At 43.5% G+C, this 20864-nt stretch overlaps 1 protein-coding gene across 1 annotated transcript in view; it reads right to left on the minus strand.

The window, feature by feature from the left end:
- Positions 1 to 18371, minus strand: part of LOC110536541 (uncharacterized protein C8orf34 homolog) — an 82075-nt gene extending 63704 nt beyond the window's left edge. Inside the window, exons 1-3 of the mRNA XM_036934705.2 lie at positions 18214 to 18371; positions 12125 to 12279; positions 6152 to 6287 (exon numbers count right to left, since the gene is read on the minus strand). Of these exons, the coding sequence (XP_036790600.2) occupies positions 6152 to 6287; positions 12125 to 12279; positions 18214 to 18284 (362 nt within the window). The 5' untranslated portion in view covers positions 18285 to 18371. The remainder of the gene's footprint in view (positions 1 to 6151; positions 6288 to 12124; positions 12280 to 18213) is intronic.
- Between the last annotated feature and the right edge of the window lie 2493 nt (positions 18372 to 20864).

A 20864-nucleotide genomic window follows, 5' to 3' on the forward strand; every position in this document is an offset into this window, starting at 1 on the left:
CCGGTTGTGATACAGCCTGGAATCGAACCAGGGTCTGTAGCCGACACCTCGAGCACTGAGATTCAGTGCCTTAGACCACTGCGCCACTCGGGAGCCCGTTCTGGGCAATTTTCTGCTCTGTCCTCTTTAACCTGACCACTAGACCCTCTAGAGGTCTATGGACTTAATATCTGTCTGTTCTAGATGGGGAGGGGAGGGCCCTAAACACATCACTGGCCTGGAAATGCCTTCAACAGATGACACAGACCACAGACTGCTCTTTTCTGGACACACGTGACCCTAATATCAGAAGTCACCCACCCCCCCCCCCTTTAACTTATTTCACATTTTATTTATTCTCGATTAAAAATAATTACAAATCTCACCCATCTACACACAATACCACATGACGTCAAAGTAAAGTCATAACGAAAAAAGTAACGACAAAGTGAAGATACGTTTTTAGAAAATTTCGTCAAATGTATTTAAAATAAAATACAGCAATATCTAATTTACGGAAGTGTTCACACCCCCCATTTGTGTTGATATTCTGTTCCTCACCCTGACAATCTGAACAGAGCTCATCTTTGAGATGATCAAAGTCCACCCGTGGCCAATTCAGTTGTTTGGACATCATTTAGAAAGAAACACACCAGTCTACAGTATATTAAAGGTCCCACAGTTGACAGGAACTATACCATGAAGTCCAAGGAACTGTCCGTAGATCTCTGAGATGGTGATGAGGCATCTAGGGAAGGGTATAAAACCATTTATAGAGTGATGAAAGTTTCCAAGAGCACGGCGGTCTACATCATTTGGAAATGGTTAAAATATGGAACTACCCAGACTCTGCCTAGAGCTGGCCGTCCGGCCAAACTGAGAAACCGGGCAGGAAGGACCTTTCGATGAGGGAGGTGACCAAGAACCCAATGACCACTCTGACAGAACTACAGAGTTCCTGGGCTGAGATGGGAGAACCTGCCAGAAGGACAACGGTCTCTACAGCACTTCACCAATCTGAGATTTATGGGAGAGTGGCCAGACAGAAGACGCTCCTGAGAAAAAGGGACATGACAGCCCGCCTGTAGTTTGTAAGAGAAAACATGTAAAAGACTCTGAGAGCATCAGAGTCCTGAATTCAAAGTTATATGTCTGGAGAAAAAACTGGGCACAGCGCAACACCTATCTAACACCAGCCCTACCGTAAAGCATGGTGTCAGCATCATGCTATGGGGATGGGAGACTGGTGGGAGGGACTGGGAGACTGGTAAGGATAGAGGGAACAATGAATGGAGACAAATACAGGCAAATCCTTGATGAGAACCTGCTTCAGAGTGCAAACGACCTGGGGGGTGTGAAGTTATACATTCCTACAGGACAATGACCCCCCAGGCATTCAGCCAAAGCAACACTGGAATGGCTTCAGAACAAGAATGTGAAAGTCCTTGAGTGGCCCAGCCAAAGTCCAGACCTGAATCACATTGACAATCTGTGGAAAGACTTGAAGATTGCTGTTCACCGCCGCTCCCCATCCAACTTAACAGAGTTTGAAAACATCTACAAGGAAGAATGAAAGAAAATCCCCAAATCCAGATGTGCAAAGTTGATTCAGACAAAGTATTGACTATGTAAATGAGATATTTCTGTATTTCATGTTCAATGCACAATCGAGATCATCCTGTCGGGCTGTATCACTGCCAGGTAGGGCAACTGCACCGCCCTCAACCGTAAGGCTCTCCAGAGGGTAGTGAGGTCTGCACAACGCATCACCGGGGGCAAATTACCTGCCCTCCAGGACAACTACACCACCCGATGTCACAGGAAGGCCAAAAAGATCATCAAGGACAACAACCACCCGAGCCACTGCCTGTTCACCCCGTTATCATCCAGAAGGCGAGGTCAGTACAGGTGCATCAAAGCTGGGACCGAGAGACTGAAAAACAGCTTCTATCTCAAGGCCATCAGACTGTTAAACAGGCACCACTAACATCTACTTGCCTATGCTGTTCGTCCATCACTCATCCATATATTTATATGTACATATTCTTATTCACCCCTTTAGATGTGTGTGTATAAGATAGTTGTTGTGAATTTGTTAGATTACTTGTTAGATATTACTGCACTGTCGGAATGAGAAGAACAAGCATTTCGCTACACTCACATTAACATCTGCTAACCATGTGTATGTGACCAATAACATCTGCTAACCATGTGTATGTGACCAATAACATCTGCTAACCATGTGTATGTGACCAATAACATCTGCTAACCATGTGTATGTGACCAATAACATCTGCTATCCATGTGCATGTGAACAATAACATCTGCTAACCATGTGTATGTGAACAATAACATCTGCTAACCATGTGTATGTCACCAATAACATCTGCTAACCATGTGCATGTGAACAATAACATCTGCTAACCATGTGACCAATAACATCTGCTAACCATGTGACCAATAACATCTGCTAACCATGTGTATGTGACCAATAACATCTGCTAACCATGTGACCAATAACATCTGCTAAACATGTGTATGTGACCAATAACATCTGCTAACCATGTGACCAATAACATCTGCTAACCATGTGACCAATAACATCTGCTAACCATGTGTATGTGACCAATAACATCTGCTAACCATGTGACCAATAACATCTGCTAAACATGTGTATGTGACCAATAACATCTGCTAACCATGTGACCAATAACATCTACTAACCATGTGACCAATAACATCTGCTAACCATGTGACCATTAACATCTGCTAACCATGTGACCAATAACATCTGCTAACCATGTGACCATTAACATCTGCTAACCATGTGACCATTAACATCTACTAACCATGTGTATGTGACCAATAACATCTGCTAACCCCAAAATGGGATTTGATTAGAATACTTTTGCAAAAAAAAATCTAAAACACGTTTTCACTTTGTCATTATGGGGTATTGTGTGTAGATGGGTAAGACTTTTTAAACCATTTTGGATTCAGGCTGTAACACGACAAAATGTGAAGTCAAGAGGAATGAATACTTTCTGAATGAACTGTAAATAAACAGGGGAGAGAGAAAGAGAGACTGGTATGAGGAGAGAGCAGACACGCCTGTGAACAGAAGGCTATAAAGCCAGGGGTCACAGGTCAAAACGAAGCAGATGGAGTGACATGGAGAGAAGGAGGAGAGGGGTTGGCTCTCACTTCCAAACAAAAAGATTTACAGTGTGTGTTCTAGATTTTTTTTTTTTACTGCCTGTGAAATCTATCTGTACCTCTTAATAAAAAACCTCTCCATCCTACTAATAAACCTGAAGTCTAGTGCATGTGGGGAGGTTTGACTTGAAGAGACATAGAGTATGTCTACTGGTCTAATATAGAGACAGGGAATTCAAATGTGGCCAAACACTGACTAACATAGAAGATGATGATATCATTCAGAGGTGAACTAGTGTCTCCTCCAAGATAAAGACTGAGGGACCATACCCCTCTCCTCTCAGATAAATACTGAGGGACCATACCCCTCTCCTCTCAGATAAATACTGAGGTACCATACCCCTCTCCTCTCAGATAAATACTGAGACCATACCCCTCTCCTCTCAGATAAATACTGAGACCATACCCCTCTCCTCTCAGATAAATACTGAGGGACCATACCCCTCTCCTCTCAGATAAATACTGAGGTACCATACCCCTCTCCTCTCAGATAAATACTGAGACCATACCCCTCTCCTCTCAGATAAATACTGAGACCATACCCCTCTCCTCTCCTCTCAGATAAATACATGCTGAATAGACAGTAGAGCAGTGTTTGACCTGTCCCACTGTGTAAATGGAGCTACCAAGTCACAGAGCAGACAGACAGACAAACGGAAAAACAGACAACGATCCAGCCATCAAGACAGACAGTCAGTCAAACAATCAGTCAGACAGACAAACAGACAGATGGTCAGACAGACGGACAGGTAAGGGCCAGGTTGTCAGGGTAAAGGACAGGTCAGGGTCAGGGTAAAGGACAGGTCAGGGCCAGGTTGTCAGGGTAAAGGACAGGTAAGGGCCAGGTTGTCAGGGTAAAGGACAGGTAAAGGCAAGGGTAAAGGACAGGTCAGGGCCAGGTTGTCAGGGTAAAGGACAGGTAATGGCCAGGTTGTCAGGGTAAAGGACAGGTAAGGGCCAGGTTGTCAGGGTAAAGGACAGGTAAGGGTCAGGGAAAAGGACAGGTCAGGGCCAGGTTGTCGAGGTAAAGGACAGGTAAGGGCCAGGTTGTCAGGGTAAAGGACAGGTAAGGGCCAGGTTGTCAGGGTAAAGGACAGGTAAGGGCCAGGTTGTCAGGGTAAAGGACAGGTAAGGGCCAGGTTGTCAGGGTAAAGGACAGGTAAGGGCCAGGTTGTCAGGGTAAAGGACATGTAAGAGCCAGGTAGTCAGAGTAAAGGACAAGTAAGGGCCAAGTAAGCAGGGTTAAGGACAGGTAAGGGTGAGGTGGTCAGGGTAAAGGACAGGTAAGGGTGAGGTGGTCAGGGTAAAGGACAGGTAAGGGTGAGGTGGTCAGGGTAAAGGACAGGTGAGGGCGAGGTTGCCAGTGTAAAGGACAGGTAAGAGCCAGGTAATCCCAGTAAAGTACAGGTAAGGGCCAGGTGGCGAAGGTAAAGCACAGGTACGGACCAGGTAGTCAGAGAATAGGACAGATAAAGGCCAGGTATTCAGGGTAATGTACAGGTTAGGGCCAGGTATTCAGAGTAAAGAGTAAAGGACAGGTTAGGGCCAGTTATTCAGGGTAATGGACAGGTTAGGGCCAGGTATTCAGTGTAATGGACAGGTTAGGGCCAGGTATTCAGAGTAAAGAGTAAAGGACAGGTTAGGGCCAGGTATTCAGGGTAATGGACAGGTTAGGGCCAGTTATTCAGAGTAAAGAGTAAAGGACAGGTTAGGGCCAGGTATTCAGGGTAATGGACAGGTTAGGGCCAGGTATTCAGGGTAATGGACAGGTTAGGGCCAGGTATTCAGAGTAAAGAGTAAAGGACAGGTTAGGGCCAGGTATTCAGGGTAATGGACAGGTTAGGGCCAGGTATTCAGAGTAAAGAGTAAAGGACAGGTTAGGGCCAGGAATTCAGGGTAATGGACAGGTTAGGGCCAGGTATTCAGAGTAAAGAGTTAAGGACAGGTTAGGGCCAGGTATTCAGGGTAATGGACAGGTTAGGGCCAGGTATTCAGAGTAAAGAGTAAAGGACAGGTTAGGGCCAGGTATTCAGGGTAATGGACAGGTTAGGGCCAGGTATTCAGGGTAATGGACAGGTTAGGGCCAGGTATTCAGGGTAATGGACAGGTTAGGGCCAGGTATTCAGAGTAAAGAGTAAAGGACAGGTTAGGGCCAGGTATTCAGGGTAAAGGACAGGTTAGGGCCAGGTATTCAGAGTAAAGAGTAAAGGACAGGTTAGGGCCAGGTATTCAGGGTAATGGACAGGTTAGGGCCAGGTATTCAGGGTAATGGACAGGTTGGGGCCAGGTATTTAGAGTAAAGAGTAAAGGACAGGTTAGGGCCAGGTATTCAGGGTAAAGGACAGGTTAGGGCCAGTTATTCAGAGTAAAGAGTAAAGGACAGGTTAGGACCAGGTATTCAGGGTAATGGACAGGTTAGGGCCAGGTATTCAGAGTAAAGAGTAAAGGACAGGTTAGGGCCAGGTATTCAGAGTAAAGAGTAAAGGACAGGTTAGGCCAGGTATTCAGGGTAATGGACAGGTTAGGGCCAGGTATTCAGAGTAAAGAGTAAAGGACAGGTTAGGGCCAGGTATTCAGAGTAAAGGACAGGTTAGGGCCAGGTATTCAGAGTAAAGGACAGGCTAGGGCCAGGTATTCAGGGTAATGAACAGGTTAGGGCCAGTTATTCAGAGTAAAGAGTAAAGGACAGGTTAGGGCCAGGTATTCAGGGTAATGGACAGGTTAGGGCCAGTTATTCAGAGTAAAGAATAAAGGACAGGTTAGGGCCAGGTATTCAGGGTAATGGACAGGTTAGGGCCAGGTATTCAGGGTAATGGACAGGTTAGGGCCAGGTATTCGGGGTAAAGGACAGGTTAGGGCCAGGTATTCAGAGTAATGGACAGGTTAGGGCCAGGTATTCAGAGTAAAGGACAGGTTAGGGCCAGGTATTCAGAGTAAAGGACAGGTAAATATTTACCTTGCACACCTAGAGCAGATGTTGAGTGTGACCTTGGCCTGGGGTTCTGGGCAGTAGGAGCTACGACCCTGGCTGAACTTACTGCCTGACGGAGCCAGCCCTGTTACCCCCTCCATACGCAGGTCATCTAGGTCCTCTGGAAAGAGAGAAGAAGAGGGAGTAAGTGGAGGAGAGTGGAGGAGAGTGGAAGAGAGAGAGGAAGAGACAGAGAAGGGGACAAAAGGGGAGACGTAGGAGGAGAGTGGAGGAGAAAGAGGAGGAGAGAGGAAGTGACAGAGGAGGAGAAAGAGGAGGAGAGTGAAGGAGGAGAGAGGAGGAGAAAGAGGAGGAGAGTAAAGGAGGAGAGAGGAGGAGACAGAGGAGGAGAGTGACGGAGGAGAGAGGAAGGTGTTACTGTACCCTACAGTGTGTTTCTGTACACTGCAGTGTGTTTGTGTACTCTACAGTGTGTTTCTGTACACTACAGTGTGTTACTGTACACTACAGTGTGTTACTGTACCCTACAGTGTGAACACTACAGTGTGTTACTGTACCCTACAGTGTGAACACTACAGTGTGTTTCTGTACACTAAAGTGTGTTTGTGTACACTACAGTGTGTTTCTGTACTCTACAGTGTGTTTCTGTACTCTACAGTGTGTTACTGTACACTACAGTGTGTTACTGTACACTACAGTGTGTTACTGTACACTATAGTGTGTTTGTGTACACTAAAGTGTGTTTGTGTACACTACAGTGTGTTACTGTACACTACAGTGTGTTACTGTACCCTACAGTGTGTTTCTGTACTCTACAGTGTGTTACTGTACCCTACAGTGTGTTACTGTACACTACAGTGTGTTACTGTACACTACAGTGTGTTACTGTACCCTACAGTGTGTTTGTGTACCCTACAGTGTGTTACTGTACCCTACAGTGTGTTACTGTACACTAGTGTGTTACTGTGAGCTGTTACAGTAGCTGTTAGCTGTGAGATGTTACACTAGCTGTAAGATGTGGTTTGGTTCTTAGGAGGTCGCAATGTGATTCATCCCAAATGGTACCTTATTCACTATGTAGTGTAATAATTTTTACCAAGGCCCATTGGGATTCTCATATGGCTCTGGTCAAAAGTAGTGCACTATGTAGGGAATAGGGTGCCATTTGGGACAGCCCTAGAACAGCATGCTTTGGCCTAGTGCCATTATGAAACAGGTTGAGGCTCTAGTGTCTACTTAATACTGGGCTCTACTTAACAATATATCTGACAGATAAACAGGGAAAACACATACAGTATGCATACTGACAAACACCCATCTGAGGATCTGTATTTTTATCCATCTACAGTTAATATATATTAAGTACCAGTCAAAAGTTTGGACATACCTACTCATTCCAGGGTTCTAGAACACCTACTCATTCAAGGGTTTTTCTTTATTTTTACTATTTTCTACATTGTAGAATAATAGTGATGACATCAAAACTATGAAATAACACATATGGAATCATATAGTGACCAAAAAATGTTGAGAAAATCCAAATATATTTAATATTTAAAATTCTTCAAATTAGCCACCCTTTGCCTTGATGACAGCTTTGCACACTTTTGGCATTTTCTCAACCAGCTTCACCTGGAATGCTTTTCCAACAGTCTTGCACTTCTTGGCTGCTTTTGCTTCGCTCTGCGGTCCAACTCATCCCAAAGCATCTCAATTGGGTTGAGTTTGGGTGATTGTGGAGACCAGTTCATCTGATGCAGAACTCCTTCACTTTCCTTCTTGGTCAAATAGCCCTTACACAGCCTGGAGGTGTGTTGGGTCATTGTCCTGTTGAAAAACAAATGATAGTCCCACTAAGCGCAAGCCAGATGGGTGGGTGTATCGCTGCAGAATTCTGTGGTAGCCATGCTGGTTAAGTGTGCTTTGAATTCTAAATAAATCACAGACTTTTGTCACCAGCAAAGCACCCCGACACCATCACACCTCCTCCTCCATGCTTCACGGTGGGAACCACACATGCAGAGATCATCCGTTCACCTGCTCTTTTTCTCACAAAGACACAGGGTTGGAACCAAAAATCTCATCTCTTCTTATTATTGGTGTCCTTCAGCAGTGGTTTCTTTGCAAAATATTGACCATGAAGGCCTGATTCACACGGTCTTCTCTGAACAGTTGATGTTGAGATGTGTCTGTTACTTGAACTCTGTGAAGCGTTTATTTGGGCTGCAATTTCTGAGGCTGGAAACTAATGAACAGAGGTATCTCTGGGTCTTCCATTTCTCTGGCAGTCCTCGTGAGAGCCAGTTTCATCATAATGCTTGATGGTTTTGCGACTGCACTTGAAGAAACTTTAAAAGTTATTGACATTTTCCGTATTGACTGACCTTCATGTCTTAAAGTAATGATGGATTGTCATTTCTCTTTTCTTATTTGAGCTGTTCTTGCCATAATATGGACTTGGTCTTTTACCAAATAGGGCTATCTTCTGTGTATCACCACTACCTTGGCACAACACAACTGATTGGCTCAAATGCAGTAAGAAGGAAAGAAATTCCACAAATTAACTTTTAACAAGGCACACCTGTTAATTGAAATGCATTCCAGGCTATGGTATGCCCTACTGAAAACACACATGGAAACAGGAGAATTCAAACAAGACAGTGGCTGCTATTCCATCACTGGCCACTAGAGGTCAGAGTAACCTCACACACACAAGTTTTCAAGTTTATTCGCCACGTGCACAGGATACAACAGGTGTTAAGCAGTACAGTGAAGTTCTGACCTTGAGAGCTTTTTGGTAACAATGCAGTGATAATAATAATAATAATAATATAGTAATAATAACAATAATAATAATAATAATAACAATAGTGATAATAATAATAATAATAATAATAATAATAATAATAATAATAATAACAATAACAATAACAATAGCAATAATAATAATAACAACAATAATAATAACAATAATAATAACAATAATAACAATAATAACAATAATAATAATAATAATAACAGTAATAATAACAATAGTAATAATAATAACAATAATAATAACAATAACAATAATAATAATAATAACAGTAATAATAACAATAGTAATAATAATAACAATAATAATAACAATAACAATAATAATAATAATAACAGTATATTATAGTAATAATAATAACAATAGTAATAATAATAGTATAGTAATAATAGTAATAATAATATTATAGTAATAATAATAACAATAGTAATAATAATAGTATAGTAATAATAGTAATAATAATATTATAGTAATAATAATAACAACAATAATAATAATAATATTATAGTAATAACAATAGTAATAATAACAACAGTAATAATAATAATAGTATAGTAATAATAGTAATAATAATAACAACAATAATAATAATAATAATATTATAGTAATAATAATAATACTAATAATATTACAGAGAGACAGCGATGGTAGAGAGGCAGAGAGGTCTATCAGTCTTACTGAGTGGCCAGCCACTGGCGCTGGAGAGTAGGGAGATACAGGGAGACAGAAATGGTCCCTGTATCTCCCTACTCTCCAGTGCCAGTGGTTGGCTATTCAGTAAGACTGATAGACCTCTCTGCCTCTCTACCATCTCTGTCTCTCTGTATCTCTCTTCTCTCCAGTGCCAGTGGTTGGCCACTCAGTAAGACTGATAGACCTCTCTGCCTCTCTACCATCTCTGTCTCTCTGTATCTCTCTTCTCTCCAGCGCCAGTCTGGCTGGCCACTCAGTAAGACTGATAGACCTCTCTGCCTCTCTACCATCGCTGTCTCTCTATCTCTCTTCTCTCCAGCGCCAGTCTGGCAGGAAACTCAGTAAGACACCTTTATACATCAATGATGTCACTCTTGCTACTGGTGATTCCCCGATCCACCTCTATGCAGACGACACCAATCTGTATACTGTACTTCTGGCCCCTCTTTGGACACTGTGTTAACTAACCACCAGACAAGCTTCACAGCCATACAACTCTCCTTCCGGGTCCTTCAACTTCTCTTACTGTAAATGCAAGTAAAATTAATGCATGCTCTTCAACCGATCGCTGCCCGCACTTGCTCGCCCGTCCAGCATCACTACTCTGGACGGTTCTGACTTCGAATATGTGGACAACTACAAATACCTAGGTGTCTGGTTAGACTGTCATCTCTCCTTCCAGACTCACATTAAGCATCTCCAATCCTAAATTAAATCTAGAATCGGCTTCCTATTTCGCAAAACAAAGCATCCTTCACTCATACTGCCAAACATATCCTTGTAAAACTGACTGTCCTACCGATCCTTGACTTCGGTGATGTAATTTACAAAATAGCCTCCAACACTCTACTCAGCAAATTGGATGCAGTCTATCACAGTGCCATCCGTTTTGTCACCAAAGCCCCATATACTACCCACCACTGCGACCTGTATGCTCTCGTTGGCTGGCCCCCGCTTCATAAGCCACAGCCACATCTGTAAATAGCCCATCCAACTACCTCATCCCCATACTGTTATTTTTTGTTGTTGCTCCTTTGCACCCCAGTATCTCTACTTGCACATCATCTTCTGCACATCTATCACTCCAGTGTTAATGCTATATTGTAATTATTTCGCCACTATGGCCTATTTATTGCCTTAGGTCCCTTATCTTTCCTCATTTGCACACACTGTATATAGACTTTTCTGTGTTATTTACTGTATGTTTGTTTATTCCATGTGTAACTGTGTTGTTTCTGTCCCACTACTCTGCTTTATCTTGGCCAGGTCGCAGTTGTAAATGAGAACTTGTTCTCAACTAGCTTACCTGGTTAAAATAAAGCACCAGCACCAGTCTGGCAGGTCACTCAGTAAGACTGATAGACCTCTCTACCTCTATACCATCTCTGTCTCTCTTTCTGCCAGCCCAGGTCCAGTCTCAGTGGACTGTACTGGGCCAAACCCTTCAGTATATCAGGCCAAGCCTTCACACAGAATTACAAATGACCTCAGTGCATCATTCCCTCTGAATAGCTGCATGGTCCAAGCACTCCAAGAAATCTGTGAAGAGGGCACGGCAAAACCTATTCCCTCTCAGGAGACTTAAAAAATTTGGCATGGGTCCTCAGATCCTCAAAAGGTTCTACAGCTGCATCCCAGTACGTCACTGGGGCCAAGCTTCAAGCCATCCAGGACCTCTAAACCAGGCAGTGTCAGAGGAAGAGCGAGAGAGAGAGAGAGAGCGCGAGAGAGAGAGCGAGAGAGAGAGCGAGAGAGAGAGACAGAGAGAGAGAGAGCGAGAGAGAGAGCGAGAGAGAGAGCGAGAGAGAGAGAGAGAGAGAGAGAGAGAGAGAGAGAGAGAGAGAGAGAGAGAGAGAGAGAGAGCGCGAGAGAGAGAGCGAGAGAGAGAGCGAGAGAGAGAGAGAGAGCGCGAGAGAGAGAGCGAGAGAGAGAGCGAGAGAGAGAGAGAGAGAGAGAGAGAGCGCGAGAGAGAGAGAGAGAGAGAGAGAGAGAGAGAGAGAGAGAGGAGAGAGAGAGAGAGACAGAGAGAGAGAGAGCGAGAGAGAGAGCGAGAGAGAGAGCGAGAGAGAGAGAGAGAGAGAGAGAGAGAGAGAGAGCGCGAGAGAGAGCGCGAGAGAGAGAGCGAGAGAGAGAGAGAGAGAGAGAGAGAGCGCGAGAGAGAGAGCGAGAGAGAGAGCGAGAGAGAGAGAGAGAGAGAGAGAGAGCGCGAGAGAGAGAGAGAGAGAGAGAGAGAGAGAGAGAGAGAGAGAGAGAGCGAGAGAGAGAGCGCGAGAGAGAGAGAGAGAGAGAGAGAGAGAGAGAGCGTGTGTACGTCTATCTATCTAGTTACATGTATTATCCATGTCAGACGTAGTGAGGAAGCTCAATGGCTCTCATTATTTTTTACTGATGTGTTTTGACGTTGGTATCTATGAATCAGTGAATCTGTATTGGGTCTGATGTGTTTTTGTAGTTGTTAGTATTATTGAACAGGAAGGAAGAAGACAGACCCAGCAGCTCCATGACGTCGTCCTCATCTTCCATCTCCTCCTCAGTGAGTGAGGGGGCGGAGCTATGGGCGGAGTCAAAGGATTCTTGGGACAACATGGCCGCCAGGAGCCTCTTGTGGTGCTGCTGCTGCTGCTTCAACCCTTTACTCTTCCCACTGCAGAGACAGGAAGGGGAGTGGTTACAACAGGAAGGGGAGTGGCTCAAACAGGAAGGGGCGTTGTTACAACAGGAAGGGGAGTGGTTAGAACAGGAAGGGGAGTGGTTACAACAGGAAGGGGAGTGGTTCAAACAGGAAGGGGAGTGGTTACAACAGGAAGGGGAGTGGTTCAAACAGGAAGGGGAGTGGTTACAACAGGAAGGGGAGTGGTTACAACAGGAAGGGGAGTGGTTCAAACAGGAAGGGGAGTGGTTCAAACCAGAATGGGGGTGGGTCAAACCCGGAAGGGGAGTGGTTACAACAGGAAGGGGAGTGGTTACAACAGGGGGGGTGGGGTTAAACTAAGAAGGGGAGGAGTTAGAGGGGACCTAGGTTAGGTTGGATAGGATATTAAATCCACAGCCAAGAGTTTTTCCTGGTACGTTTAGATGGCCAGGAAAAAGGGTGGCAGGTTGCTTCGCGGTTAGAGAGTTGCGCTAGCTAAATCCCAGAGCTGACAAGATGAAACAACTGTCAATGTGCCCTTGATCACATTGTTATTATTACCATTGTCAATGTGTCCTTGATCACATTGTGAAACATGTGAAACAGACTGGTAACAAGGCTGAGAGAGAGCGAGAGAGAGAGAGACAGAGTGCACGAGAGAAAGCGAGAGCACGTGAGAGGCCTAATCATAAGTACACTATGTATATATTATAATAATTATAAATTGGGTGGTTCGAGCCCTGAATACTGATAGGCTGACAGCCGTGGTATATCAGACCATATACCACAGGTATGACAAAACATTGTTACTGCTCTAATTACGTTGGTAACCAGTTTATAATAGCAATAAGGCACCTCGGGAGTTTGTGGTATATGGCACATCCAGGTACTCCGCGTTGCGTGGTGCATAAGATGAGCCTTTAGCCGTGGTACATTGGCTGTAGTGGTGTAAAGTTGTGCGTGTGTGTGTGTGTGTGTGTGTGTGTGTGCTATTATCAGGTTGCTGGATGGAATCCCCAAGCTGACAAGGTAAAAGTGAAAAAGTGGTACTAAATCACATAAAGTCAAGAGGCTGGCTGGGCGGACGGTGGCAGCATCTCACTGTCTGAGAGAGAGACACAGAACCTTTCTCAAATCGTTTGGCTCTATAACAAAGAACAAACTGCAAAAAAAAAAAACATACATGATCACAATACAAACGCTCCACCTCAAAAAGCCTGTGGTGTTGATGGTATCCTTAATGAAGCTATAAAATATTACAGACCATAAATTCCAATTGGCTATACTAAAACTCTTTAACATCAACCTCAGCTCTGGCATCTTCCCTAATATTTAGAATCAAAGACTGTTCACCCAAATCCACAAAAAAAATCTGATGATACAACGCTGTGTACTACTCCCTTCACAGAACAGCGCAAACGGGCTCTAACCAGAATAGAAAGAAGGATGGGTGGCCCCGGTGCACAACTGAGCAAGAGGACAAGTACATTAGAGTGTCTAGTTTGACACTCTAATCTACAAGCCCTCAAATGACAGCTTCATTAAATAGTACCTGCAAAACACCAGTCTCAACGTCAACAGTGAAGAGGCGACTCCAGGATGCTGGTCTTCTAGGCAGAGTTCCTCTGTCCAGTCTCAACGTCAACAGTGAAGAGGTGACTCCGGGATGCTGGCCTTCTAGGCAGAATTCCTCTGTCCAGTGTCTCTGTTCTTTTGCCTTAATCTTAATCTTTTATTTTTATTGGCCAGTCTGAGATGTGGCTTTTTCTTTGCAACTCTGCCTAGAAGGCCAGCATCCCGGAGTCGCCTCTTCACTGTTGACGTTGAGACTGGTGTTTTGCGGGCGTCCGTAGAATTGTGTAAGATCCTTGTGACATGGGGCCGTGCTGAAACTTGAGGTGATGGAGGCGGATGAATGGCAAGACAATGGGCCTCAGGATCTCGCCACTGTATCTCGGTGCATTCAAATTACCATCAATAAATGCAATTGTTTTCATCGTCTGTCGCTTATACCTGCCCATACCATAAACCCACCGCCACCATGGGGCACTCTGTTCACAACGTTCACATCAGAAAACCGCTCACTCACTCAACGCCTTACACGCTGTCTGCCATACGCACGGTTCAGTTGAAACCGTAATTCATCCGTGAAGAGCACACTTCTCCAACTGAAGGTGAGTATTTGACCACTGAATTCGGTTACGATGCCAAGCTGCAGTCAGGTCAAGACCCTGGTGAGGACGACGAGCACGCAGATAAGCTTCCCGGAGACAGTTTTTGACAGTTTGTGTAGAAATTATTCAGTTGTGCAAACACACAGGTTCCTCAGCTGTCTAGAAGGCTGGTCTCAGACGATCACACGTGTGGAGGTCCCGGGCTGGCGTGGTTACACGTGGTCTGTGGTCGAGAGACCGGTTGGACGTACTGCTAAATTCTCTAAAACGACGTTGGAGACGGCTTATGATAGAGAAATGAACATTAAATTACTTGGCAGCAGCTCTGGTGGACATTCCTGAGACATCAGCGGCATTGTGTTGTGTGACAAAACGGCACATTTTAGAGTGGCTTTTTATTGTCCCCAGCACAAGGTGCACCTGTGTAATGATCATGCTGTTTTAATCAGCTCCTTGATATGCCACACCTGTCAGGTGGATGGATTATCTTGGTAAAGCAGAAATGCTCACTAACAGGGATGTAAACACATTGGTGAACAACATTTTAGAGAAAGAAGGTTTTTGTGTGTATTGAACATTTCTGGGTCTTTTATTTCAGCTCATGAAACATGGTACCAACACTTTACATGTTGCGTTCATATTTTTGATGAATGTATATTATTATATATTATTGTATTATACGGTGCATTCAGAAAGTATTCAGACCCCTTGACTTTTTCCACATTTTGTTATGTTACAGCCTTATTCTAAAATGTATTAAATAGTTTTTTGCCCCTCATCAATCTAAACCCAATACCCCATAATGACATCACAATACCCCATAATGACATCACAATACCCCATAATGACATCACAATACCCCATAATGACATCACAATACTCCATAATGACATCACAATACCCCATAATGACAAAACAAAAACATTTTTTTTTAAATTTGTGCTAATTTATAAAACCAATAAAACTGAAATTTCACATTTATATAAGTATTCAGACCTTTTACTCAGTACTCTGTTGAAGTACCTTTGGCAACGATTACAGCCTTGAGTCTTCTTGAGTATGATGTTACAAGCTTGGCACACCTGTATTTGTTGATTTTCTCCCATTCTTCGATGCAGATCCTCAAGCTCTGTCAGGTTTGGATGGGGAGTGTTGCTGCAAAGCTATTTTCTGGCAGGGCCACTCAAGGACATTCAGAGACTTGTCCCGAAGCCACTCCTGCGTTGTCTTGGCTGTGTGCTTAAGGTCATGTCCTGTTGGAAGGTGAACATTCGCCCCAGTGAGGTCCTGAGCGCTCTGGAACAGGTTTTCATCAAGGATCTCTCTGTACTTTGCTCCATTCATCTTTCCCTCGATCCTGACTAATCTCCCAGTCCCTGCCACTGAAAAACATCCCCACAGCATGATGCTGCCACCACCATACTTCGCTGTAGGGATGGTGCCAGGTTTCCTCCAGACATGACATTTGGCATTCAGGCCAAAGCTTGCAATCTTGGTTTCATCAGAGGCCTGATTGGTAGAGTGCTGCAGAGATGGTTGTCCTTCTGGAAGGTTCTCCCATCTCCATAGAGGAACTCTGGAGCTCTGTCAGAGTGACCATCAGGTTCTTGGTCACCTCACTGACCAAGGCCCTTCTCCCCCGTTTACTCAGTTTGGCCGGTCAGTTCCAGTAAGAGTCTTGGTGGATCTGAACTTCTACAATTTACAAATGATGGAGTCCACTGTGTTGTTGCCGAACTTCAATGCTGCAGAAATGTTTTGGTACCCTTCCCCAGATCTCAAGGATGATCAATGGAAACAGGATGCACCTGAGCTCAATTTATAGTCTCATAACTAAGGGTCTGAATACTTATGTAAATAAGGTATTTCTGTTTCTTTTTTTTTTTTTTATAATTTGCAAAAAAAAATCTAAAAACCTCACTTTGTCATTATGGGGTTATTGTGTGTAGATTGATGATAATTTTTTTTTTGATTTACTCCATTTTAGAATAAGGATATAATGTAATAAATATAATGTAATAAAAGGGGTCTGAATACTTCCCAAAGGTACTGAACAAAAATATAAACACAACATGTGACGTGTTAATAGTTGTATCCCTTTGGAGAAAATCACTTACTGCTTGAGGAATAAGTTAAAGACATTTTACAGAATTTGTTGACTTTATGGAGAATCTCCCCCCACATCTCATTGATTGAATCTATATATAATCCTCACATAATGTTTCACACGTATAATGTCAAATATGTAGCCTACGGCAGGTGATCCAATGTCTCGTTATTATGTTTTTCTTATTGTATATTTGTATATATAATTATAATTATTTGTATTTTTTTGTTACTCTCGTCTGTTACTGTCACTTTGTCCTATCGTTGTCTAATATCTTGTCATTTTGTCCTATCGTTGTCTAATATCTTGTCACTTTGTCCTATCGTTGTCTAATATCTTTTCCCTTTTGTTTTGAACGTTCTTAATTGGAAAATGCAAAAATAAAATATTCAACAAAAATATAAACCTAACATGTGAAGTGTTGGTCCCACGTTTCATCATCTGAAATAAAAGATCCAAGAAATGTTCCAGCTTAATTGGCACGTATAAGTTCAGTATATATTATAATTATTATTACATACACGCGCACACACACACACACACACACACACATCTTTCCCCAATCTGATACCCCAAACAACAGGATGTCTCCCACTAATCAAATGATGGAATAACCTAATGAGGTTTCAAATAGCTGTGTGTGTGTGTGTGTGTGTGTGTGTGTGTGTGTGTGTGTGTATGTGTGTGTGTGATTTATGATTTAATATCTGATCCTCTCTAATTAGCTACATCCCAAATGGTCACCTAACACAGAATGCACACACACACACACACACCGCCTCCTCACAGTCCCACAGTTAATATCACCGTGGCAACATCTGGAAGCGGGCCTTGGAGATAAGGGGGGGGGGGGGCGGGGGCGGGGGCGGGCGGCCTGTGCAGTTTTACAAAAAACATTCATTTAGATTCGATTGGATTACTTTAATAGTAGTGGCTTATATAACACCAAAAAGACAGGAATCCCCTTTACATAGACTGACTTCGTCTAGCCTGAGTGCCAGTCGGTTTGTGCCATCATGCCAACTCATTCAAAACGTTTGGCTTCAGAAGGTAGAGCAACGGAGATGGAAAGAACACAAAAAACAGATCTGGGAACCAGGCTAATAACTTGGGAATTTAAAAAGTGTCTGAGCCTAGCTCAACAAGGTTTAGCTGTAGTAGTCCGTGGTAAATCGGGGTACAGCGTCATTCAGACACATGTTTTGATCCGGGTTGGGAAATAGGATTAAATCTGCTGATTCCAAAAGGGCTATTCCTGAGGCTACCCGGAATGACGACAAACAAGTCTGCGTCCCAATTGTCACCCCAATACATATATAATGCACTTCCTTTGACCAGAGCCCATGACCAGAGCCCTATGGGTAGTGCACTATATAAGGGACTAGGGTGCCTTTCAGGACAAAGACAAAGTCCCCTTCTCCTTTCCAGCTAGAGCATAAATCAATCTTAATCTTGGCCCACACACACACACACACAAAAACTCCCCACCATCCCCTCAGACACACACACTCACACTCCTCCCCTCTCCTCCACACACACACATTACACACACACACACACACTCCTCCCCTCTCCTCCACACACACACACACACACACACTCACACTCACACTCCTCCCCTCTCCTCCACACACACACACACACACCCTTCCCTTTCTCTCCTACCTTCCGGCAGGGCTGCTATCAGCGCTCCCCCAAGCCTCAGTCTTGGTCCTGGGGACTGGGGGTTGGAGCATCTCTGCTGCCAGTGGGTCGGGGTCTTCCTCCTCCCTGCCAGGCCACTCCCCCACCACCCTGGGCTGCAGCCCTGAGTTATACCCCCCCAGGTTCTGGAGGGAGGGGGAGAAAGAGAGAGTGTCATATGGTCATTACATTCAGAGTGTTTGACGATGATACTTCCTAGCCAGATATTAAATATAGACGCTATCAAAACCAAGTGGGAGGTATCATGAGAGATCATGAGAATGGGGGAAGTGCAATACAACCCAAACATCAATAGAACCCAATACAACCCAATACAACCCAATACAACCCAATACAACCCAATAATCAATACAACTCAATACAACCCAATACACCCCAATACAACCCAAACATCAATACAACCCAAACATCAATACAACCCAATACAACCCAAACATCAATACAAACCAATCATCAATACACCCCAAACATCAATACACCCCAATACAACCAGACATCAATACACCCCAATACAACCAGACATCAATACACCCCAATACAACCAGACATCAATACACCCCAAACATCAATACACCCCAATACAACCAGACATCAATACACCCCAACATCAATACACCCCAAACATCAATACACCCCAATACAACCAGACATCAATACACCCCAATACAACCAGACATCAATACACCCCAATACACCCCAAACATCAATACACCCCAATACAACCAGACATCAATACACCCCAATACAACCAGACATCAATACACCCCAAACATCAATACACCCCAATACAACCAGACATCAATACACCCCAATACAACCATACATCAATACACCCCAAACATCAATACACCCCAATACAACCAGACATCAATACACCCCAATACAACCAGACATCAATACACCCCAATACAACCAGACATCAATACACCCCAAACATCAATACACCCCAAACATCAATACACCCCAATACAACCAGATATCAATACACCCCAAACATCAATACACCCCAAACATCAATACACCCCAATACAACCAAACATCAATACACCCCAATACAACCAGACATCAATACACCCCAAACATCAATACACCCCAATACAACCAGACATCAATACACCCCAAACATCAATACACCCCAAACATCAATACAACCCAATACAACCAGACATCAATACACCCCAATACAACCAGACATCAATACACCCCAATACAACCAGATATCAATACACCCCAATACAACCAGACATCAATACACCCCAATACACCCCAAACATCAATACACCCCAATACAACCAGATATCAATACACCCCAAACATCAATACACCCCAATACAACCAGATATCAATACACCCCAAACATCAATACACCCCAATACAACCAGACATCAATACACCCCAAACATCAATACACCCCAATACAACCAGACATCAATACACCCCAAACATCAATACACCCCAATACAACCAGACATCAATACACCCCAAACATCAATACACCCCAATACAACCAGACATCAATACACCCCAATACAACCAGACATCAATACACCCCAATACAACCAGACATCAATACACCCCAAACATCAATACACCCCAGACATCAATACACCCCAATACAACCAGATATCAATACACCCCAATACAACCAGACATCAATACACCCCAAACATCAATACAACCCAATACAACCAGATATCAATACACCCCAATACAACCAGACATCAATACACCCCAATACAACCAGACATCAATACACCCCAAACATCAATACACCCCAATACAACCAGATATCAATACACCCCAATACAACCAGATATCAATACAACCCAATCATCAATACAACCAGACATCAATACACCCCAATACAACCAGACATCAATACAACCCAATCATCAATACAACCCAAACATCAATACACCCCAATACAACCAGATATCAATACACCCCAAACATCAATACACCCCAATACAACCAGACATCAATACACCCCAAACATCAATACACCCCAATACAACCAGACATCAATACACCCCAATACAACCAGATATCAATACACCCCAATACAACCAGATATCAATACACCCCAATACAACCAGACATCAATACACCCCAAACATCAATACACCCCAATACAACCAGATATCAATACACCCCAAACATCAATACACCCCAATACAACCAGATATCAATACACCCCAAACATCAATACACCCCAATACAACCAGACATCAATACACCCCAAACATCAATACACCCCAATACAACCAGACATCAATACACCCCAATACAACCAGATATCAATACACCCCAATACAACCAGATATCAATACACCCCAAACATCAATACACCCCAATACAACCAGACATCAATACACCCCAAACATCAATACACCCCAATACAACCAGATATCAATACACCCCAATACAACCAGATATCAATACACCCCAATACAACCAGACATCAATACACCGCAATACAACCAGACATCAATACACCCCAAACATCAATACACCCCAAACATCAATACACCCCAAACATCAATACACCCCAATACAACCAGATATCAATACACCCCAATACAACCAGATATCAATACACCCCAATACAACCA

Source organism: Oncorhynchus mykiss, chromosome 11 (assembly GCF_057628025.1).
Source record: "Oncorhynchus mykiss isolate SJ-2025 chromosome 11, ASM5762802v1, whole genome shotgun sequence".
Lineage (NCBI taxonomy): Eukaryota > Metazoa > Chordata > Actinopteri > Salmoniformes > Salmonidae > Oncorhynchus > Oncorhynchus mykiss.